The following is a 25,501-nucleotide window of genomic DNA, read 5'->3' on the forward strand; positions in this document are numbered from 1 at the left end:
CACTTATTATAAAAGAAAGCAGTAAAGAAAAAGAAAGAAAAAATGCCAAGACAGATAGAAAACAAAAAGTAAATGGCAGATATAAGTCTAACTATATCAATAATAACAATTTATAAATTTGAATGAATTAAGCATTCCTTTAAAAGGCAGAGATTTTCAAACTGGATTTAAAAAACTAATTTTATGCTGTCTACATGAGAAATACTAGATTTAAAGACATAATGGGGAGAAAAAAATAGAAACTAAGTATAGGGATATGTCATGTAAACAACCTTAAGAAACTTGTAATGTCTTGGGGCGCCTGGGTGGCTCAGTGGGTTGGGCCGCTGCCTTCGGCTCAGGTCATGATCTCAGGGTCCTGGGATCGAGTCCCGCATCGGGCTCTCTGCTGAGCAGAGAGCCTGCTTCCTCCTCTCTCTCTCTCTGCCTGCCTCTCTGCCTACTTGTGATCTCTCTCTGTCAAGTAAATAGATAAAATCTTTAAAAAAAAAAAAAAAGAAAGAAACTTGTAATGTCTTTATAAATACCAGAGAATGTAGACTTTAATTCAAAAAATAGTTACTAGAGATGAACAGGAAAACATTACAATTACGTATATGCACCACAACATCAAACCCTAAAATACATGAAACAAAACTGACAGAATTAAAATAAACAATTCAACAATAAGAGCTGAAGACTTCCATACTCCTCTTTCATTGATGGATGAACAACCAGGAAGAAGATCAACCAGGAAATAGAAGTCATGAGCAACACTACAAATAAAACTATAAACCAAATAGACCTAACATATCTATAGAACACTCCACCTAAGAACAGTAGAATATATATTCTTCTCAAGTACACATGGAATATTCTCCAGGATAGAACATGTGTCAGGCCATGAAACAGTCTCAATACAAAAAGAAGTAAAATCATACAAGGCATATTCTCTGACCATAATGGAATAAAATTAACAATAAAGATAGGAATTTGGAAATTTATAAACATGTAGCAACAACACACTGCTTAAATAACCAAAGGATAAGAGAAGAATACATTAAAGGAAATAATTTGAAATGAATGAAAATGAAGGGGAAAGTATCAAAACTTTAAGATGAATAAAATAGCAACACGGAATGCCAAAACTAATGGAATGTAGCAGTGCTACATGCAGTGCTGAGAAATGTATAGCAATAAATGCATATACTAAAAAACAAATGCCTTGAATCAATAACCTAACCTTATACTTTAAGACACTGTGGAAAAAAGAGCAAATTAAGCATAGCAAACACAAAGATGGAAAGAAGAATGACTGAAGTGAATAAATTAGAGAATAGAAAAACAATAGAGAAAATCAATGGAACCAAAAGTCAGATTTTTAAAAAAAAAAGATTAATAAGGCCTTAGGTACACTGGTCAAGGAAAGACGAGATAACATTTAAATTGTTGAGGTCAGAATAAAAGAGGTAACATGAATGTTGACCTTACAGGAATAAAAATATATATATAAAACATAACTTTATACTAACAAGTTAGATAACTTAGACAAAGTGAGCAAATTCTTGGACACTGGTTTGAGATGAAATAAAAACTCTGGATAGGAAAAATAATCCCAGGCTGATACGGCTTAACTGGAAAATGCTATCAAACATTTTTAGAAAGAAAACAAATGAACATGGGGGTGGGGCATAGGGGAGAGGCAGACTGAGAAACAGATTGTTAACTATAAAGAACAAACTGATGGTTAGTGGAGGGGAGGTGGGTGAGGGGATGGGTCAAATATGTGATGAGGTCTAAGGAGTCCACTAGTTGTGATGAGCACCAGGTGTTGTATGTAAGTGATGAATCACTAAATCATATACCTGAAAAAATAGTAATTCTTTACAATCTTCCAAAGAATAAAAGAGTAAAAAACACTTCCAGATTCATTCTACAAGGCCAGTGTTAGCCAGATACCCAAAGCAGATAGTAAAGCAAAGTTGGTTTACCATCTAAAAATCAAATCAATATAATATATCATATTAATAGAATAAATGATTGAAACCACATGATCATCCTAGTAGTCTCAGAAAAAGCAGTTGAAAAAAGTCCAATACCTCCTCTTGATTAAAAAAAAAAACAAATAAACTAAAAGTGGAAGGGAATTTCTTTGACCTGATAAAGGATATCTCTGAAAAACCCATAGCTAACAACTAGTGAATAGTGAAAGATTGAAAGCTATTCCCTATGACCAGGAAAAAAACAAAGATGTCTGTTCTTTCAGCATTGTACCGAAGGTTCTAGCCAAGACTGTTAGGCAAATTAATGAAATAAAAAGCATCCAAATTGGAAAAGAAGAAGGAAAACTATCTATTTGAATATAGGAAATCTCAAGAAATCTGTTGAAAAACTATTAGAACTCAGTAAAGATTAAGAAAGTTGCAGGATATAATACAAATTTATTTTAAAAAATCAATTCTACTTCTATGCACAAAGAATGAAAAGCCAAAAATAAGGAAATAATTCCAGTTATAATAGCAGCAAAAAGAATAAAATAACTGGAATAAATTTAACAAAAGAAGTATAAAACTTATATTGTGAAAACTGCCAAAACATTGTTGAAAAAAAATTAAGGAAGATCTAAATGAAATGAAGGCATCCCATATTCGTGGAGCAGAAGGTTTAAAAAATAGTTAGAACATCAGTACTCCACATATAGATTTATAGATTCGAAGCAACTCCTTAGAAAATCCCAGCTACTTTTTGTTGTTTTTGTAGAAATGAAAAAGCTGAATCCTGAATTCATACGGAACTACAAAGAGATCAGAGTAGCCAAAATAATCTTGAGAAAAAAATAAAATCATAGGATTCACACTTACTGATTTCAAAATATACAAAGCTAATGTAAACAAGACAATGCGATACTGGCATAAAGATTGACATGTAGATAAACAGTGTTGAATTAGGAGTCCAGGGGCGCCTGGGTGGCTCAGTGGGTAAAGCCTCTGCCTTCGGCTCAGGTCATGGTCCCGGGGTCCTGGGATCGAGCCCCGCATCGGGTTCTCTGCTCAGCAGGGAGCCTGCTTCTCTTCCTCTCTCTGCCTGCCTCTCTGCCTACTTGTGATCTCTCTCTGTCAAATAAATAAATAAAAATCTTTAAAAAAAAAAAAAAAAAGAATTAGTCCAGAAGTAAAAATAAATCCTCACATTTATGGCTAGGATATGGCAACAAGGATGCTAAGATAATTCTAAGGGGGGAAAATAGTGTTTTAAGAAAGGGAGAGTTGGATATACATACATACATACAAAAGAAATACCATCACCAGAACCTAAGGATTCTAGGTAAGAGATTGCAGCACCTGGATGGAGCACAGAAATAAGAAAAGATGAAAAAGGTAGAAAGGAAAATCTCATATTACCTGTGTCATCCCATCTCTAAAGCCCAGGCAGCCCAGTATGGAGAGACAACCTCTCCATGGGGGAAGGAGAGTGAAGTGAGTGCCCAACTTGACTATGGACTCCAGCAACAGACCCTCCGTGAACACCAATTCCAGACTAGCATCAGTGGGCCCAGCCCAATGACATGCCAGCCCCCATGGACCCAGGCCTCAGACTCACTTCAACACAAAGACTCCACTACACCAGACTCCAGGCAAGCGACTGTACACCATTCTCCATAATTGTCCAGCACCAGGTTTGCCCCTGCAACCTCAGGCTTGCCCTAGTGCCAGATCAACCCCTAGATCCCTAGGCTCCAGTAAAACCCAGTAGACCTCAATAATGACCAGCCCCAAGAGATCCAGGCTCCAGGTCCACTACTGCAGACTTATACTGCAGGCATCACAGACCCATCCCAAAAGTAGGCCACACCTTGCAAACTCTGGCTTAAGACCCAGTTACTACCATATTGGCCCCCATGGACCCAGGCACAAGCCCAGTCACCTGCTTACCTTGGCCTCCTGATTCTAGCCATAAACTCACCCAAAGACCCCAGGAGGCAGCTTGCCCAGAGTCAAGACTCAGACTGCTAAAGGGCATTCCCTGCCAAAGTCAGTCTTTAGAGACTGAAAGCGATGCCTGCTTTTTTAGATGCAGTGACACTAATGCAGTGTTACAAGGATCTTGGATAACCAAGAGAATGTGACACCACCAAAGAAACAAAATACTAGTAACTGACCTAAAGAAATTGAGATCTGCAAACTGTGTGTCAAAATTCAAAATAATCATCTTAAAAAATTTCAGTGAACTTCATAAGAAAACAAAGAACTGAGCAAATTCAGGGAAACAGTGCATGAAGAAAATGAGAAGTGCAACAAAGAGAAACCATAAAAACAAGCCAAAAGGATATTCTGGGGATAAAGAACACAATGACTGCACTGAAAAATTCCACAGATAGCTTCACCAACAGACTCTATTAAGCAAAAGAAAGAATTGGTGAGCATGAAGACTGGTCAACTGAAATTAACCCAGTCAGAGGAAAGAAAAGGAAAAGAAAAAAACGAAAAAGAGAGCAAAAAATCCTAGAAGAGTTACAGGACACCACTAAAAGAAACAATATTCATATTAATGGGGGTCCCGAAATACAGATAAAGAAAGGAAGAAAACTTATTTAAAGAAATAATGACAGAAAACTTTACTAATCTGTAATCTGGGGAGGGAAATGAACATCCAGATCTGTGAAGTCCAAGGAACCCCAAACATAAAATATAGAGGTCTTCACCGATACACATTATAAGCAAATTCTCAAAAGTCAAAGATGGAATTTTGAAAACAGTAAGAGAAAACCAACTCATCATGTACATGGGAATCCCTAGCAGTGGATTTCTTAGTAGACTACCTTGCAGACCAGGAAAGAATGGGATTATATATTTTAAGTGCCAAAGGAAAAACTGCCACCCAAGAACACTATACTTGGCAAAGCTGTCTTTCAGGAAAAAAAAGGAGAGATAAAGACTTTCTGAGTCGAACAACATCTTTGAGAGTTCATCACAATAGACCAATAGACCTGTCTTACAAGAAATGCTAAACAGAGTTCTCAAGTTGAAAGAATGCCAACTACAAGGAGAACATATGAAAGTTTAAAACTCACTGTAAAACTAAGAATATAGTCAAATTCAGAATACTCTAATACTCCAATAGAGTGCATAAATCACTTTTAACTCTGGTATATAAGTTAAAAGAGAAAAGTATCAGAAATAACTACATCTACAATAATTTGATCCTGGATACAGAATATAGAAATAAATTGTGATATCAATAACAAATGTTGGGGAAGGAAAAGTTAAACCATACAGATTTTGTATGCAATTGAACTTAAGTTATTGCCAACTTAAAATAGATTGTTAGAACTATGTTTTATTGGAAGCTTAATGTTAACCAAAAATAAACCTATAGTAGATACACAAAAGATAAAGTAATCAAAGTATACCACTACAAGAAATTAACAAATAACAAAGGATGATAGCAAGAAAGCAAGAATTATACAGTAGTCAAAACCAATTAACAAAACGACGGTACTAAGCCCTTGTATATAATTACTTTAAATGTAAATGGATCAAAATAGCCAATCAAAAGACACAGAGTGGCTAAATGGATTAAAAAACAAGATCCCACAATATGCTGCCTATTAGGGACTCATTTTATCTCTAAGGACACACATAAGCTAAAAGTGAAGGGATGGGAAAAGATCTTCCATTCAAATGGTAACCAAAAGAGAGCAGGGTGACATTACTTAATATCAGACAAAATAGATGTTAAGTCAAAAGAAAGCCATTATATAATGATAAAAGGGTTGATTCATCAAGAGGATACAACAACTGTGAATATATATGCTCCCAATATTGGAGTACCTAAGTGTATAAAGTAAATATTAACAGAACTGAGAGGGGAAATAGCAGTATAAATATAGGGGGCCTCAGTAGCCTACTTGCAAAAATGAATAAATCATCCAGATGAAAAATTAGGAAACAGCAGACTTGAACAACACTACAAACCAAATCATTCTAACAGACATATGCAGAGCATTCCATCCAACAGCAACAAGATAACACATTCATTTTAAGCATGCACAGAGAATTTTCCTGGATAGATCATATGTTAGACCACAAAACAAGTCAATAAATTTCAGAAGATTGAATTATATCAGGTATCTTTTCCAACCACAGTGGTTTAAAAAAAAAAAAAAAAGGCTAGAAGTCAATAGCAGGAGGAAAATCGCAAATATGTTGAAAGTGAAAACACTCATGATCAATTAGTCAAAGAAGAAATCAGAAGTGAAATCAAAAAGTATCTTGAGACAAATAAAAATGGAAACAAAACATAGCAAAACTTATGGGATGCAGCAAAAGCAGTTCTAAGAGTGAATTTTAATAAATGCCCATAGTGGGTGCCAGGGTGGCTCCATGGATTAAGCCTCTGCCTTCAGCTCATGTCATGATCTCAGGGTCCTGGGATTGAGTCCCACATCAGGCTCTCTGCTCTGCGCCCCACCTCACCCCTCTCTTGCCTCTCTGCCTATTTTTGATCTCTGTCAAATAAATAAATGAAATCTTTTAAAAAATAAATAAATAAAAATATAAATGCCCATAGTAAGAAAAAAAGAAAGACCTAAAATAATCTAGCTTTTATGCCTCAAGAAACTAGAAAAAGAGCACACCGAACCTAAAATTAGTAGAAGGAAGAAAATAATAAAAATCAGAAATAAATGATATACAGACTAGAAAAACAGTAGAAAAGATCAATGAAAATAAGAATTGTTTTTTTGAAAAGATAAAATTGACAAATCTTAGGCCAAGGAAAAGAAGACTTATAAATTATACGTGAAAGAGAAGATATTACAATTGATTCCACAGAAATAAGATCACAAGATACTATGAAGATTTATATGCCAACAAAATTGATAACATACAAGAATGGAAACGTTCCTAGAAATATACAACCTACCAAGACTGAATCCTGAAGAAATAGAATATCTGAATAGACCAATAATGAGTAAGGAGATAGAATCAACAATTAAAAACTTTTTTTTAAAGATTTTATTTATTTATCAGAGAGGGCGGGGGAGAGAGCGAGCACAGGCAGACAGAATGGCAGGCTGAGGCAGAGGGAGAAGCAGGCTCCCTGCCGAGCAAGGAGCCCGATGTGGGACTCGATCCCAGGACACTGGGATCATGACCTGAGCCGAAGGCAGCTGCTTAACCAACTGAGCCACCCAGGCGTCCCAACAATTAAAAACTTTCAAAAAAAAAAAAAAAGCCCAAGACCTGATGGCTTTATGGGTAAAGAAAAATAAATGCCAGTGCTTCCCAAACTCTTCTCAAAAACTGAAGAGGAGGGAACACTCACAAACTCATTTTCCAAGGCCAGAAATAATACCCTATTCCAGAGCCAAAGATACTACAAGGAAAGTATAGACCAATATTCCTGATGAACATGGATGCAGAAATCCTCAACAAAATGCTAGTAAACCAAATTCAACAGCACAATAAGAGGATCATACACCATGATAAATTGGGGGTTATCCCTAGGGCAAAGATGGTTTAACATACGCAAATTAGTAAGTGTCAGATACAACATTAACAGAAGTGAAAAAATAATATGATCAACTCCATAGATACAAAAAAAATTTGACAAAATTCACAATATTTCATAATTTAAACACACACACACACACCCAGCGAAAAGAAAGAATGTACCTCAACAAAATAACGGCTCTATATAACAAGCTCACAATTAACATCATACTCATTGGTGAAAGCTGTCAGCTTTTCCTAAAACTAAGATCAGGAATAAGCACAAGGATGCCCACTCTTGCCACTTATTCAACTGGAAGTTGAACTGGAAGTTTAGCCAGAATTTTTAGGCAAGATAAAGAAAAGGCTTCCAAATCAGAAAGGAAGAAGTAAAGCTTTTTTCTTTTTACAGAAGAGATAATCTTATACAGTTGACCCTGTAACAACACGAGTTAGGAGCACTGACCTCCTACACAGTCAGAAATCCACATTTAACTTTTGACTCCCCAAAAGCTTAACTACTAATAGCATACTGTTGACCAGAAGCCTTCCTGGTAACTTAAACAGTGGATTAACACATATTTGTATGTTACATTTATTATATACTGTATTCTTAGACAGTTAAGCTAGAGGGAAAAGAGTTAAAAAATTATAAGGAAGAGAATATACATTTATTATACTGTACTTACCAAGAAAAGGCCATGCAATTCAAACCCATGTTGTTCAAGGATCAATTTTATATATAAAACTCTAAAGGCTACCAAAACACTATGAGAACTAATGAACTAATTTAGTGAAGTTGCAGGATACAAAACCAATCTACAAAAATCAGTTTCATTTGTACATACTAATAAAGTATCTGGAATAAAATAAAACAATCTCATGTACAATAGCATCAAAAAAAATTGTAGGACTACATTTAACCAAGGAGGTCAAAGGTTTGTGCACTGAAATCTATAAAATCTTAATGAAAGAATTTGAAGAGGACACCAAAAAAAAAAAAAAGGAAGGAAGGAAGAAAGAAAGAAAGAAAAAGGAAGGATATCCCATCTTCATGGATTAGAAGAGTTAATATTAAAATACTCTCCAAAGCTGTCTGCAGATCAGTGCAGTCCATCTCACAATTCCAGTGACATTTTTCACAAAAGTAGACAAAACAATCCTAAAGTTCATTTAGGATCACAAAAGACTGCAAAGTGCAAAAGCAATCTTGAGCAATAAGAACAAAGCTAAAGGCATCATATTATCTGATTTCAAAATATACTACAAAGCTACACTCATCAAAAAAGCATGGTATTGACAGAAAAACATCAAAATATAGACTATATAGAGAGCCTATAAATAGATCCCTGCATTTATGGTCAATTGACCTTTGACAACAGTGCCACGAACACACATGAGGAATGGAAAGTCTCTTCAATAAAGGATGCTGGGAAAACTGGTTATCTCCATGAAGAAGAATTAAGTTGGACACTTACCTCACTTCATTAAAACAACAACAACAAAAGCCTCAAAATGGATTAAAGAGTTAAATGTAAGGCCTGAAACTAAAACTACTAGAAAAAAAAAAACAAAAACACACAGAGAACAAGCTTCTTGGCATTCATCTGTACAATTTGATCTTTTTTATATGATCCAAAAGCACAGGTGAAAAAAATGCAAAAATAGACAGTGGGATTGTATCAAACTAAAAAGCATCTAGTAGGAAAAGATCAAGAGTAAAAACAGCCTACAGAATGGGAGAAGATATTTGCAAACCATACATCTGATAACTCAACATCCAAAATATATAAGGAATGCAAACAATTCAATAATAAAACAACTCAGTTTAAAAATGGACAAATGCAGGAGTACCTGGAGTATCAGTTAAGCATCTGACTCTTAATTTTGGCTCAGATCATCATCTCAGGGACATGAGATCAAGCCCCACATCAGGCTTTCTGCTCAGTGGGGAGTCAGTTGAAAATTCTCTCTCTACCACTCCATCTCCCTCTGTCTCTCCCCTCACCCCCTGCTTACACACACACACACACACACACACACACACACACACACACACACACACTCTAAAATAAGTAAATAAATCTTTTTTTTAATGGGGAAAGGCAAAATCAACATATAGAAATCTTGCATTTCTGTGTATACAATAATGAATCAACAGAATGAGAAATCAAGAAATCAATTCCATTTATAATTGTACCAGAACCCATAAGATACTTAGGAATAAACCTAACCAAAGAGGTAAAAAAAAGATCTGTACCCTGAAAGCTGTAAAACACTGATGAAAGAAATTTAAGATGACACAAAGAAGTGGAAAATCATTCCATGCTCATGGATTGCAAGAAAAATATTGTTAAAATGTCTATACTACCCAAAGCAATCTACACACTTAATGAAATTCCTATCAAAATACCACCAACATTTTTCATAGAGCTAGAAACAAACAATCCTAAAATTTGTATGGAACCACAAAAGACCCCAAATAGCCAAAGGAGTCTCAAAAAGCAAAGCTGGGGGCATCACAATTCCAGGCTTCAAGCTACATTTCAAAGTTATAGTGACCAAGATGGTATGGACGGACACAAAAACAGTCAGTGGAACATAACAGAAAATCCAGAAATGAACTCACAACTATACAGTCAATTAATCTTCAACAAGGCAGGAAAGGATCTGCAATGGAAAAAAGACAGTCTCTTCATCAAATGGTGTTGAGAAAACTAAACAACAACATGCAGAAGAATGAAATTGGACTACTTTCTTACACCATACACATACATAAATTCAAAATGGATGAAAGACCTAAATAAATCCATCCAAATCCTAGAGGAGAACACAGGCAGTAAACTCTCTGACCTTGGCTTTAGCAGCTTCCTACTAGATCCATGTCCTGAGGCAAAGGAAACAAAAGCAAAAATGAACTGTTGGGACTTCATCAAAATAAAAAGCTGCACAGTGAAGGAAATAATCAACAGAACTAAAGGCAGCCTACAGAATGGGAGAAGAAATTTGCAAATGACATATCTTGTAAGGGGTTAATATCCCAAATATATAAAGAATATATCAAACTCAACACTCAAAAGAGAAATAACCCAGTTTAAAACTGGACAGAAGAAATGAATAAACATTTTTCCAAAGAAGACCAAACAGATGACTGACAGACACATGAAAAGATGCTCAGTATCACTCATCATCAGAGAAATACAAATCAAAACTACAATGAGATATCACTTCACACCAATCAGAATGACTAAAATTAGTAACACTGGAAACAACAAATGCTAGTGAGGCTGTGGAGAAAGGAGAGCCCTCTTACACTGTTGGTGGGAATGCAAACTGGTGCAGGCACTCTGGAAAATACTAAGGAGGTTTCTCAAAAATTAAAATTAGAACTACCGTATAATCCAGCAGTTGCACTATTAGGCATTTATTCAGAGGATACAAAAATACTAATTCAGAGGTAGACACGCATCCCAGTGTTTATAGTAGCGTTATCAGTAATAACCCAAGCTATGAAAAAAGCCCAGATGCACATCGACTAATGAATGGATAAAGAAGATATCCATGGGATTCTCTTCAGCCATAAAAAAAAGAGTGAAATCTTGCCATTTGCAATGACGTGGATGGAACTAGACTATTTTGCTAAGCAAAATTAAGTCAGAGAAAGACGAATATCGTATGATTTTACTCCTAAGTGGAATTTAAGAAACAAAACAAACATGAGGGCCAAGGAAGGCAAACCAAGAAATAGACTCTTAACCATAGAGAACAAATTGAGGGTTACTGGAGGGTTGGTGGATGAGGTGATGTGTTAAGTAGGTGGTGGGTATCAAGGAGGGCACTTGTGATGAGAACCAGGTGCTATAAGTGATGAATCACTAAATTCTACACCTGAACCTAATATTGCAGTATATGTTAACTAGCTAGAATTTAAATAACAACTTGGCAGGAGGAGAAAAAAATGTAATAAAAAGTAAAATGGGGGTGGGGGCACCTGGGTGGCTCAGTGGGTTAAGCCTCTGCCTTTGGCTCAGGTCATGATCCCAGGGTCCTGGGATTGAGCCCCACATCGGACTCTGCTCAGCAGGGAACCTGCTTCCCCCTCTCTCTCTGCCTGCCTCTCTGCCTACTTGTGATCTCTCTCTCTCTCTATGTGTGTGTCAAATAAATAAAGTCTTAAAAAAAAAAAAAAAAAAAAGAAAGAAAGAAAGAAAAAGTAAAATGGGCAGAGGACCTGAATAGACATATCTCAAAATAGCCAATAGAGAAGAAGTTAAGATGGCAGAGGACTAGGGGGACCCTAAGCTTGTTTCATCCCTCCAATACAAGTAGATAGTTATTGAATCACTCTGAACATCCAGGAAATCAATCAGAGATCTGAGAAAACAAATACTGCAAGTCTACAAGTAGAAAAACAACCACTGTTTGGAAGATAGAAGATACAGAGACTTGAATCTGGTGTGATATAGCTGAGGATACCACAGAAGGGACAGAGCCTACTTAAGAAACCTACCTCAAGGGGCGCCTGGATGGCTCAGTCGTTAAGCCTCTGCCTTCCGCTGGGGTCATGATCCCAGGATCCTGGGATTCCTGGGATTCCTGGGATCGAGCCCTGCATTGGACTCCCTGCTCAGTGGGAAGCCTGCTTTTCCTTCTCCCACTCCCCCTGCTTGTGTTTCCTCTCTCACCGTGTCTCTCTCTGTCAAATGAATAAATGAAAATCTTAAAAAGAAGAAGAAGAAGAAGAAGCCTACCTCAAAGTATTACAAGCAGCAAAGTGCAAAATCGAAACTTTTTGAAGTCTGCTCCAGTGCTCCAGTGGGGGACATGCCTAGGTTAAAGGTGCTCAGGTGGAGAAGTGGAGCAGAATCCCAGGTGTGACAGCCCGGTCTGAGGATCCCTGGGGTTGAAAGACTAACATGTCATGCCTAAGTGCAGCAGAATTCTCAGGTATAAGAGCAGGGAAGCCAGCTGAGAAGGGTGAGTCTACATGCTAGCTTTTTGCTCTGTGTCGCCATAAAGTGGAACTACTGCAGAGCTGTACAATCACTCCCCTGGGATGGGTCCAACAAAAAGCAGAAGTGAGATGAGACCCTCCCTGAAGGGAACAGTGCAGTCCTAGTCACAGCATTCCCTAAAATTTGGAGTTGAAACTCAGTCCTGTGCCTGAGATTAAAATGCTTGGTCACAGGCTGGATGAACACAGAATTTTGATGGAAACCAGAGAGACAAGACTGGTTGTTCTCCTGTGAGGGTTCACTAAAGACTAGGGGGTGCTAATATTCTGCTCTGGGGCCAGAGAGCCAGGTGTTGCCATCCTCATCCCACCCCTCAGTGCTAAAAACCTTCAGGGAGCAAAACAGCACCACCTACTGGAACCCAGAGCCACTTAGCCTGAGCCCTGCTTCCCTCCACACTTTGAAGCACATTTCCACTAGGGCAAATCCACCTGAGAATCAGCACAACCGGCCCCTTCTCCCAGAACACCAACAAAACCAACTCACTTGAACCAACTTGATTGATCATAGAGGGCTGCAAAGCTTTAGCTCTTCGGGAAAACAGTATATAACATTCGTTGTGTTTTTATTCTTTAGTCTTTAGAAATTCTTTTTTCAATTATCTTTTCAATTTTTTATTTTTCGATTTTTTTTACGTATACTTCATGTATGCTTTTTTATTTTTGTTTCCTTTCATTTTATGTTATTTCATTTCATCTATATATAAACATATATATGTTATTCTTTCTAATTTTAGGAACTGCTTTCTTTTAACAAGTGGACCAAAACACACCCAGGATCTAGTTTTTTTGTTTATTTGTTGTTGTTGTTGGGTTTTTTCTTTTTTTTTTTTTTCTTTTCTGGACAAAATGACAAGATAGACAAATTCACCCCAAAGGGAAAAAAACAGGAGATAGTGTTCAGTCAGGGATTTATCAATATGGATATAAGTAAGCTGTCTGAAATGGAATTTAAAATAATTATAAGGATACTAGCTGGGCTTGAAAAAAGCATAGAAGACAGTGGAGAATTCCTTACTATAGAGACAACTAAAATCTAGTCAGGCTAAAATTTAAAATGCTGTTACCAAGAAACAGTCTCAAGTGGAGACCATAAAAATGAAAATGAACAAGTAGAGCAATGAATCAGTGATATAGAAGATAAAATTATGTAAAACGAGCAGAAAAGAAGAAAGAAAATGAAAACTATTAGATCACAAGTGTAGACTTAAGGAACTCAACAATTCCATTAAGGGAAATAATATCCATATTATAGGAGTCCCAGAAGATAAAGAGCAGGAAAAGGGGGCAGCAGGTTTATCTGAGCAAATTATACTGAGAATTTCCCTAATCTGTGGAAGGAAACGCATTCAAGCACAAGAAGCACAGAGAACTCCCCTCAAAATAACAAAAATAAGTCAACTCAACAAAGTGAAACTTGCAAATTAAAAAAAAATAAAGAGAAAATCCTGAAAGCAGATCTGAACAAGAGGTCCTTAATCTAAAGGGTAGACACATAAGGTTGGCAGCAGACCTGTCCAGAGACCTGGCAGGCCAGAAAGGACCTTCATAATACATTGAATATGCTACCTGGGAAAATTATCCTACCTAGAACACTTTATCCAGCAAGGCTGTCATTCAGAATAGGAGAGAGAAAGCATTTCCAAAACAAAAACTAAAAGAATTTGTGAACACTAAACCATCCCTAAAAGAAATATTAAAGGGGACCCTTTAAGAAGAAAGCCCAAAAGTAACAAAGACCAGAAAGGAATAAACAATCTATAGAAACAACAACTTTACAGGTAATACAGTGGCACTAAATTCATATCTTTCAATAATTATTCTGAATGTAGACAGACTAAATGCTTCGATTAAAGGACATAGGGAATCAGAAAGATTAAAACAAAACAAACAAACAAATAAAAAGACCAAGACCCATAGAGATGCTGCTTACAAGACTCATTTTAGACCCAAGGACACCTCCAGATTGAAAGTGAGGGGGTAGAAAACCATTTATTGGGCCAATGGACATCAAAAGAAAACTAGAGTAGCCGTCCTTTTATCAGACAAACTAGATTTTTGAACCAAAGACTGAAATAAGAGATGAGGGACACTCTATCATAATTAAAGGGTCTATCCAACAAGAAGATCTAGCAATCGCAAATATTTATACCCCTAATTTGGGATTACCCAAATATATGAATTACTTAATTATAAAATTAAGGAAATTCATTGATAATAATACAATAATAGTAGGGGACTTTAACACCCCACTACAGCAATGGACAGATCATCTAAACAGAAGATTAACAAGGAAACAAGGGCTTTGAATGACACACTGAACCAGATGGACTTAACAGATAGAGTCAGAGCATTTCATCCTGAAGCAGCAGAGTACACATTCTCTCTGAGTACACATGGAGCATTTTGCAGAATAGATAAAATATGGGGTCACAAATCAGGTCTCCACCAGTGCAAGATTTGAGATATACCATTCATATTTTCAGACCACAGTGTGATGAAACTTGAAGTCAACTACGAGAAAAAATTTGGAAGGATCACAAATACATGGAGGTTAAAGAACTCACTAAACAATGAATGGGCCAGGGGCGCCTGCATGGCTCAGTGGGTTAAGCCGCTGCCTTTGGCTCGGGTAGTGATCTCACGGTCCTGTGATCGGGCCCCACATCAGGCTCTCTGCTCAGCAGGGAGCCTGCTTCCCCCTCTATCTCTGCCTGCCTCTCTGCCTACTTGTGATCTCTGTCTGTTAAATAAATAAATAAAATCTTAAAAAAAAAAAAGGATGAATGTGCCAACAAGGAAATTAAAGAAGAATTTTAAAACCACATGGAATCAAATAAAAAGGAAAACAACAATTCAAAACCTTTGGGAGGCAGCAAAGTATATAGCAATACAGGCCTTCCACATGAAACAGGAAATACACAGCCTAACCTTACACCTAAAGCAACTGGAAAAAGAACAGCAAATAAAGCCTAAATCCACCAGAAGAAGAGAAATAATAAAGATTAGAGCAGAAGTCAATGATACAGAAATTTAAAAAAAAAAAAAAAAACAACCAGTTGAGATCAACAAAGCTGGGAGCTGGTCCTTTGAAAGAATAAGATTGATAAATCCCTAACCAGACTTATCAAAAAGAAAAGAGAAAGGACCCAAATAAATAAAACCATGAATGAAAGAGGAGAAATTACAACCAATACTGAAGAAATACAAACAATTAGAGTATTATGAGCAATTATATGCCAACAAATTAGGCAGTCTGAAAGAAATGGATAAATTCCTAGAAGCATTATGAACTACCAAAACTGAAACCAGAAGAAATAGGAAAACCTGAACAGACCAATAACCAGCAAAGAAATTGAATCAGTAATGAAAAATCTCCCAACAAACAAGAGGCCAAGGCTGGGTGGATTCCCAGAGGAATTCTACAAAACATTTATAGAGTTAATAATACCTATTCTTCTGAAACTGTTCCAGAAAGTAGAAATGGAAGGAAAACTTCCAAACTCATTCTGTGAGGCCAACCAACATTACCTTGATCCAAAAAAACAAAGACCCCATTATAAAGGAGAATTAAAAACCTGTATCTGTGATGAGCACAGATGCAGAAATTCTTACCACAATGCTGGCTAGTAGGGTCCAACAGTACATTAAAATGATTAATCACCATGACCAAGTGGGATTTATTCCCAGGCTGCAAGTTTGGTTCAATATTTGCAAATCAATCAATGCGATACACCACATTAATAAAGGACAAGAACCATATAATCTTCTCAATAGATGAAGAAAAAGCATTTGACAAAATACAGCATCCTTCCTTAATAAAAACCTCAACTATGCAGAGATAGAGGGAACATACCTCAACATCATTAGGTCATGTATAAAAGATCTACAAGGAATATCATCCTCAATGGGGAAAAACTGAGAGCATTTCCTCTATGAGCCGGATATTCACTCTCACCACTGTTGTTTGACATAGTACTGGAAGTCCTAGGGTTGCAATCGAACAACAAACCAGAATCAAAGGCATCCAAATTGACAAATAAGTCAAACTTGCACTCTTCACAGAAGTGATAGTTTATGTAGAAAACCCAAACACTCCACCAAAAACTTTTTAGAACTGATACAGAAATTCAGCAAAGTCACAGGATATAAAATCAATATACAGAAGTCTGTGGAATTTCTATACGCTAACAATGAAGCAGCAAAAAGAGAAATTAAGGAATCGGTACCATTTATAATTGCACCAAAAAAAGAAAGAAAGAAAGAGCAAGCTGGTGGCCTCATAGTTCTAGACCTTAACCTGTATTACAAAGCTGCAATCATCAAGCCAGTATGGTACTGGAATAATAATGGACACGTAGATCAGTGGAACACACTAGAGAATCCAGAAATGGACCCTCAAATCTATGGTCAACTAATCCTTGACACACAAAGAAAGAATATCCAATGGAAAAAAAAAGACAGTCTCTTCAACAAGTAGTGTTGGGAAACTGGACAACAGCATACAGAAGAATGAAACTGGACCACTTATACCATATGCATAAATAAGTTCAAAATGGATGAAAGACCTAAATGTGGGACAGGAATCCATTAAAACCCTAGAGGAGAACACAGACAGCAACATCTTTGACCTTGGCCACAGCAACTTCTTGCCAGACATGTTTCCAAACGCAAGGGAAACAAAAGCAAAAATGAACTATTGGGACTTCATTAGGATAAAAAGCTTTTACACAGCAAAGGAAGCAATCAACAAAACTAAAAGGCAACCTACAGAATGGGAGAAGATATTTGCAAATGATATATCTGATAAAAGGCTAGTATCCAAAATCTATAGAGAACATATCAGGGCGCCTGAGTGGCTTAGTGTGTTAAGCCTCTGCCTTTGGCTCAGGTCATGATCTCAGGGTCCTGAGATTGAGCCCCGCATCAGGCTCTCTGCCTAGCGGGGAGCCTGCTTCCTCCTCTCTCTCCCTACTTGTGATCTCTCTGTCAAATAAAATCTTTAAAAAAAAAAAAAAAAAAAGAACATATTGGGGCACCTGGGTGGCTCAGTGGGTTAAGCCGCTGCCTTCGGCTCGGGTCATGATCTCAGAGTCCTGGGATCGAGCCCCACATAGGGCTCTCTGCTCAGCAGGGAGCCTGCTTCCTCTTCTCTCTCTGCCTGCCTCTCTGCCTGCCTGCTTGTGATCTCTGTCTGTCAAATAAATAAATAAAATCTTTAAAAAAAAAAAAAAAAGAACATATCAAACTCAACATCTGGAAAACAAAAAAATCCCATCAAGAAATGGGCAGAAGACATGAACAGACATTTTCCCCAAAGACGACATCCAGACAGCTAACAGACGCATGAAAAAATGCTCAACATCGCTCAGCCTCGGTGAAATAGAAATCAAAACCACAATGAGATACCTACCATTTCACACTGGTCAGAATGGCTAAAACTAACAACTCAGGAAACAACATATGTTGTTGAGGATGTGAAGAAAGGGGAACCCTCTTACAATGTTAGTGGGAATGCAAGCTGGTACAACCACTCTGGAAAACAGCATGGAGGTTCCTCAAAAAGTTAAAAATAGAACTACCCGGGGCGCCTGGGTGGCTCAGTGGGTTAAGCCGCTGCCTTCGGCTCAGGTCGTGATCTCGGGGTCCTGGGATCGAGTCCCGCATCGGGCTCTCTGCTCAGTGGGGAGCCTGCTTCCTCCTCTCTCTGTCTGCCTCTCTGCCTACTTGTGATCTCTCTCTGTCAAATAAATAAATAAAATCTTTAAAAAAAAAAAAATAGAACTACCCAGTCCAGTAATTGCACCACTAAGTATTTATCTAAAGGATACAAAAGTTGCAATTTGAAGGGGCACCTGGACCCCAATGTTTATAGCAGCAGTGTCCACAATAGCTAAAATATGTATGGAAAGAGTCCAAATGTCCATTGACAGATGAATAGATAAAGAAGTGGTGTGTGTCTACACACACATGCACACAGACACACACACACACACACATACAAACAGAATATTACTCAGCAATCAAAAAGAATGAAATCTTGCCATTTGTAATGATGTGGATGGAACTAGAAGGTACTATGCTAAGCAAAATAAGTCAGAGAAAGACAAATCCCATATGATTTCACTCATATGTAGAATTTAAGAAACAAAACAGATGAACATAGGAGAAGGGAAGGGGAAAAAAATAAGATAAAAACAGAAGGATACAAACCATGGGAGACTCTTAACTATATAGGAAATAAACTGAGGGTTGCTGGAGGGTGGTAGGTGGGGTGGAAGAGTAACTGAGTGATGGGCATTAAGCAGAGCACGTGACATAATGAGCACTTGGTGTTATATGCAAGTGATGAATCACTAAATTCTACCCCTGGAACTAATCACTATACATTAACTAAATTGAATTTAAATTTTAAAAATTTTTAATAATAAAAATAGTTACATTTTTTAAAAATCTAAAATTCTATTTAAAAACAACAGCAACAACAAGGCAAATAGCCAACTGGTAAATTAAAGATGTTCAACATTGGGGCATCTGGGTGGCACATTGGGTTAAGCACGTAACTCTTGGTTTCGGCTTAGGCCATGATCTCAGGGTTGGGAGATCAACCCCCATGTCAGCCTCCACACTTAGTGGAGTCTGCTTGAGATTCTCTCTCCCTCGCCCTTTGTCCCTCATGCTCATGCACACTCTCACTCTCTCTCTCAAATAAGTAAATTAATTTTTTTAAAAAAGATGCTCAATATTGCTAGCCCTCAGGGAAATGTAAATCAAAACCACAATATCACCTCCCACCTATTACAGTGTCTGTCATAAAATAATAAGTATTGGCAAGGATGTGGAGAAAACAGAAACTGGAAGACTCTTGATGGGAATATAAATTGGTACAACCATTATGGTAAACCATTATGAGATCATAATCCCACTTTCGGATATGCATCCAAAGAAAAATCAGTTCCTTAATTTTATTTTACTTTCTGAATATGGTGTTATTATTGTGCCAAAGTGGAAAATATGCTGGTAATAAATGGGAAATTTTCTGAAGCTCAAGGAATCTATCTTATCAAATTATGACAGATTTATGAACAAATGTAATGGCACTTTTAATCATAGTAAATAAGTAAAACAAATTTTTTTCTAACTTGAAACTCATAGAAGTACAGCCTGCAAAACTGACCTCAAATTACTTCACTACAACTCCCACTTGCTTCTTTTTTAAAAAGTTGTTTTTCTATTGAGGTATAATTGAAATATGAGATTAGTTTCAGATACACAACATAATCATTTGGTATTCATAGATAGTGCAAAGTGATTGCCAGAATAAGTCCACTTAACATTCACCACCATACAAAGTTAAAAATTTTTTTCTTGTGAAAACTTTTAAGATTTTAGCAACCTTCGATATGCAGTAAAGTATTTTAACAATAGTCACCATGCAGTACTTTACATCCCCAGGACTGACTTATCTTATAAATGGAAGCTTGTACCTTTTCAACACCTTTACCCTATTTGCACACACCCCTCCGCCGCCCGCCACTCTCCACTCTGGTAACCACCAGTCTTTTTGCTGTGTCTGTGACCTCAGTTTTTTATTTATTTTTTTCTTAGATTTCAAATATAAGAGATCATAGAGTATTTGTGTTTGACTTATTTTATCTGGCATAATGCCTCAGAGTCCATCTGTGTTGTCACAAATGGCAGGATTTCATTTCTTACTATTTTTTAAAAATTAATATACAGTATTATGTTAGTTTCAGGTATATAATTATTTCACAGTTCTGTACATTTCTCAGTGTTCATCAGGATAAGTGTACTCTTAATTCCCTCTGTTTCATCCATCCCCTCCCCACCTCCCCTCTGGCAACCACCAATTTGTTCTCTGTATTTAAGAGTCTGGGTTTTCTGTTTGGGTCTTTTCTGCATTTATTTGCTTTGTTTCTTAAATTTCACATATGAGTGATAATCATACAATTTTCGTCTTTCTCTGACCTAATTTATTTCATGTAGCATTATACTCTCTAGTTTATCCATGTTGTTGGCAAACAGCAAGAATTCATTCTTTTTTTTTAGCTGAGTAATATTGCATTTTGTATATACATACCACATCTTCCTCCAGTCATCTATCAGTGGACACTTGGGTTGCTTCTGTATCTTGGCTATTGTAAGTAACACTGAAATAAACATGGGGTGCAAAATAATGTTTTTGTTTTCTTAGGTAAATACCCAGTAATGGAATTACTAGATCATATGATATTTCTATTTTTAACTTTTGGAGGAACCTCCATACTGTTTTCCACAGTGGCTGCACCAGTTTACATTCCCATGAACAGTGCGTGAGGGTTCCTTTTTCTCCACATCCTCACCAACACTCATTATTTCTTGTATTTTTTATTTTAGCCATCTGACAAGTATGAAGTGATGCCCCATTGTGATTTTAGTTTGCAGTTCCCTGATGATTAGTGATGTTTGCTACCTTTTTAGGGGTCTGTTGGCCATCTGTATGTCTCCTTTAGACAAATGTCTATTAAGGAGTGCCTGGGTGGCACATTTGGTTAAGCCTCCAGCTCTTGGTTTTGGCGCAGTCAAACCAAATCACAATCTTGAGGTCATGAGATTAAGCCCCGTGTCGGGTTCTGCACGTGGCACAGAGTGTGCTTGAGATTCTGTCTTCCTCTTCCTCTCCCTTTGCCCCTCTCGCTCTTTTGTGCTTGCTCATGCTCTTATCTCTCTAAGTAAATCTTTTTTTTTTAAGTATTCAAGTACTTAACCCATTTTTTTAAATCAAATCATTTTTTAGGCTGAGTAATATTTCACTGTGTATATCTACCACATTTCCTTTATTAATCCATCAATTGACATTTGGGTTTTTACCATATTTTAGCTATTGTAAATAATGCCACATGGGATTGAACATGAGAGTGGATATATCTTTTCAACTGACTGTTTTCATTTTCTTCAGATGAATAACCAAAGGTAGAATTGCTGGATTATACAGTAATTCTGTTTATAATTTTCTGAGAAACTTTAGTGTTGTGTTCCATTGTAGCTGCACTAATTTATTTTCTTGCCACAGTACGCATACATTCCCTTTTTTCCATATCCTCACTAACACTTGTTATTTCTAGTCTTTTTGATGACCATCATTCTAACAGGTGTGAGGTGATACCTCATTATCTTTTTTAACTGCATTTCCCTGATGAAATGCTGAGCATCCTGAGTCATGTTGAGCATCTTCTGATGTACCTACTGGCCATCTGTGTGTCTTTGGAAAAATGTTTATTTAGATCCTCTACCCATTGTTTGGTCAGTTGGGTTTTTGTTTATTTGTTTGTTTGTTTGGCTGTTGAGTTATATGACTTCTTTATATGTTTTGGATATACAGGAGTTTGCCTTTTTATTTTGTTGATGATTTCCTTTGCTGTGCAAAAGTTTTTTTAGTTTAATGTAGTCTCACTTTATTTTTGCTTTTGTTACCTTTGTTTTTGGTGTCAGATCCATAAAATCATTCCCAAGATGATATCAAGGAGCCTACTGCCAATATTTTCTTCTAGAAGTTTTATAGTTTGATTGCATTCAGGTTTTTTAAGTTATTTATTTATTTTTTTTAATTCAGGGGCACCTGGGTGGCTCAGTGGGTTAAGCCTCTGCCTTTGGCTTGGGTCATGATCTCAAGGTCCTGGGATCAAGTTCCACATCAGGCTCCCTGCAGGGAGCCTCCTTCCCCCACCCCTGCCTACTTGTGATCTCTGTATGTCAAATAAATAAAATCTTTTAAAAAAATTTTTTTATTCATTTATTTGAAAGAGAGAGAGAGCACAAGCATGGGAGGAGCAGAAGGAGAGGGAGAAGTGGACTCCCTGCTGAGCAGGGAACCTGACACAGGACTTGATCTCGGGACCTTGGGATCATAACATGAGCCAAAGGCAGACACTTACCAAGTGAGCCACCCAGGTGCCCCATATTTAAGGTTTTTGTTTTTTGTTGTTGTTATTTATTTATTTATTTGACAGAGAGAGATCACAAGTAGGCAGAGAGGCAGGCAAAGAGAGAGAGAGGAGGAAGCAGGCTCCCCGCTGAGCAGAGAGCCCGACGTGGGACTCGATCCCAGGACCCTGAGATCATGACCTGAGCCGAAGGCAGCGGCTTAACCCACTGAGTCACCCAGGCGCCCCGTATTTAAGTTTTTAATACATTTTGGTTTTTGTGTATAGTGTAAGATACTGGTCCAGTTTCTTTCTTTGGCACGTGGCTGTCAGTTTTTCCAGCACATTTATTGAAGCAACTATCCTTTTTCCATTTTATATCCTTGACTCCTTTGTTCTACATCAATTAACCATATTTGCATGGGTTTATTTCTGGGCTGTCTATTGTATGTTCTATTGTATGTTCTGTCTGGTACTATACCAATACCACACTGTTTAGATTGCTGTAGTTTTGTAGTACATTTTGAAATCAAGTGGTATGATGTCTCCAGCTTTTTTCCTGTTGCTCAATATTGTTTTGGCTATTCATGGTCTTTTGTCATTCCATACAAATTTTAGGACAGTTTGTTCTCTTTCTGTAAAAAAATGCTGTTAGAGTTTTTATAGGGACTGTACCAAATCTGTAGATTGCTTTGAGTAATATTAACAATGTTAATTCTTCCAATCCATGAACATGAACTGTCTTTGCATTTATGCATGTCGTCTTCAGTTTCTTTCATCAGTATCCTGTGGTTTTCAGTGTACAGGTCTTTTTCTTCCTTGGTTAAATTAATTTCCAGGTATTATATTATTTGGGATATAGCTGAAAATGGGCTTGTTAATTTACCTTTCTGCTACTTCCTATTGATTTTTGTATCCTGCAACTATACAGAGTTTATTAATTGTAACAGTTTTTGATGGAGTCTTTAGGGTTTTCTGTATATAATGTCATCTCAGAGTTAACAGTTTTGCTTCTTCCATTTCCAATTTGGATGACTTTTATTTCTTTTTCTTGCCTAATTTCTCTGACTAGGGCATCCAGTATTATCTTGAATAAAAATGATGAAAGTGGGTATTTTGTCTTGCTTCAGATCTTACAGGAAAAATTTCAGCTTTTCATCAATGAAGATGATGTTAGCTGTGGGCTTGCATATATGGTCTTTATTATGTGGAGGGATAATCCCTCTATACCCACTTTATTAATTTAGTTTTATTAAGGATTTTTTTCTGAGATTTTATCTTGTTTTTTACTTCAGAACATATTTTTTTGTTAATTCATTTTGCTTGACTCTGTTGGTTTCTGTGCATTAGATAAAATGGTCACCTCTCCAACTCTTGAATAGCAGCGTCATGTAATAGTGAGTCTTATTATTCCACCCCTGCCCTAGCTGTTGTCTCTTAAACCTTTAAATTGTCCATGCATCCTATTTTATTTTAAACGGCTCCCAATAGTTGAGGTTGTGCCAAGAGCTGTCAGGGTCCTAAAGGGGGGGATCTCAGCACCTAAATGTGGACTTGTTTTCATCTTTTTAAAGTATGCACATATATACATACAGTCCTGTGGGACCACAAGCATAAGCCCCATTGACTGTCAGAGCTAAGCCACTCAAAGTGCCTCCTGGGAAGCAGTCCCAAAAATTGGGGCACCATGCAAGTGCATACACTCCTTCCTAAAAGATTCCAGCAAGCTAGAGCAAGACAAAGGGAGAGCACAAAGATGGCATCCACTGGCCTCCATTCCGTGAAAGTAACCATAAGCTTCTAAATGTATGCCAAACCTGAAACCTGCCTTTTGGGCTAAAACTCCAACACAAGCAAATAGCTCTCTTTCACAGAAAGCCTGGGGGCTTTCTTGTCTATGCAGTACCCTGGATATAGCCACCTGCCAAGAACTGTGTCTCCTATTGTTACAGTCCCATGGGGCCCAGGAACACAAGCCCCACCCCTGGCCACAAGAGCCAGGCTATCAGTGAGTATCCACTGGGTGGCAGCTGCAAATACCAGGCAGGGCTCCAGATATAAAAACAGGGGCATCAGATGTGTGTAAAATCTCCCTCCAGGAGATACTGGCTCTCTGTAGTGCAGCAGAGGGGGGAGAGTGAAGATAGTATCCACTAGCTGTTGTTCCCAGAGAGTACCCCAGGCAGGCCCCTAGATGTGAAACTAGATGCCTGACGATAGGCCAAGGATTTAAGATAAGGAAATGAGTCTCTTTCACAGAAAGTGTGTATGCTGACTGGCTACTTCTGCACTGGTCCTTGGTGTGGGTGAGTCTAAGCACACAAGCATTTAAGAGCCATTTCTCACTTCACTATAGCCTTGTCGGTCTCGTGGTCACAAGCTCTGTTGGTTTCCAGAGCTAGATGTTTTAGGGAATCATCTTTTAGCTGCATGTCCTAAAAAGTTATGGGGCCCAGTGTGAGATTCAAATCCTTAACTTCTTGGAAGAAGTTCAGGTTTAAGGTCCCTCCTGATTGCAGGCACTATGACAGAGGTGGAAATTAGAGTGAAATTGTATCTCAGCCTGTCCTACCCACATAGATGTGGGGTTTTTCTTGTTTGTCCAGTGTGTAGGAGTCACTCAGGTAGTTTTAATGGTTCTTTTCAGAGGAAATTACACCATATATAGCTGTTGATTTGGTGTATCTGTGAGAGGAAGTCAGTTCAGGATCTTCGTATATCACTATCTCAAATCAGAGCTCTGAAATTAAGATCATGAAGAGGTACCTGCACTCCCATGTTCATTGCAGCATTATTCACAGTAGCTAAGATGCGGAATCACCCTGAATATCCCCTGGGGGATAAATGGATAAAGAAAGTATATTGTGTGTGACACATACACACTGGAATATTATGGCATATATATATGTGCTTGTGTGTGTGTGTGTATGCATATAATGGAATATTATTCACCCTTTAAAAAGAAGGAAATCCTGTCATTTGCAATAATGTGGATGAACCTGGAGTACACCATGCTAAGTGAAATAAGGCAGGCACAGAGAGACAAATACTGCATTATCTTACTTATATGTAGAATCTAAAAACAGTCAAAT

At 37.4% G+C, this 25,501-nt stretch overlaps 1 protein-coding gene across 7 annotated transcripts in view; it reads left to right on the forward strand.

Annotated features, from left to right (window-relative positions):
- PPP2R3A (protein phosphatase 2 regulatory subunit B''alpha) overlaps window positions 1-25,501 on the forward strand; it is a 195,928-nt gene that overhangs the window by 140,489 nt on the left and 29,938 nt on the right. Inside the window, exon 12 of one of the 7 annotated variants that reach the window (XM_059162680.1) lies at window positions 22,100-22,440. The exons of the other annotated variants lie outside the window; for them this stretch is intronic. Within the exon in view, the coding sequence (XP_059018663.1) occupies window positions 22,100-22,229 (130 nt within the window). The 3' untranslated portion in view covers window positions 22,230-22,440. Of the gene's footprint in view, window positions 1-22,099; window positions 22,441-25,501 lie in introns of those variants that run through there. 7 annotated transcript variants of the gene reach the window in all.

The sequence above is a fragment of the Mustela lutreola genome, chromosome 2 (assembly GCF_030435805.1).
Source record: "Mustela lutreola isolate mMusLut2 chromosome 2, mMusLut2.pri, whole genome shotgun sequence".
NCBI classification, from domain to species: Eukaryota; Metazoa; Chordata; class Mammalia; order Carnivora; family Mustelidae; genus Mustela; species Mustela lutreola.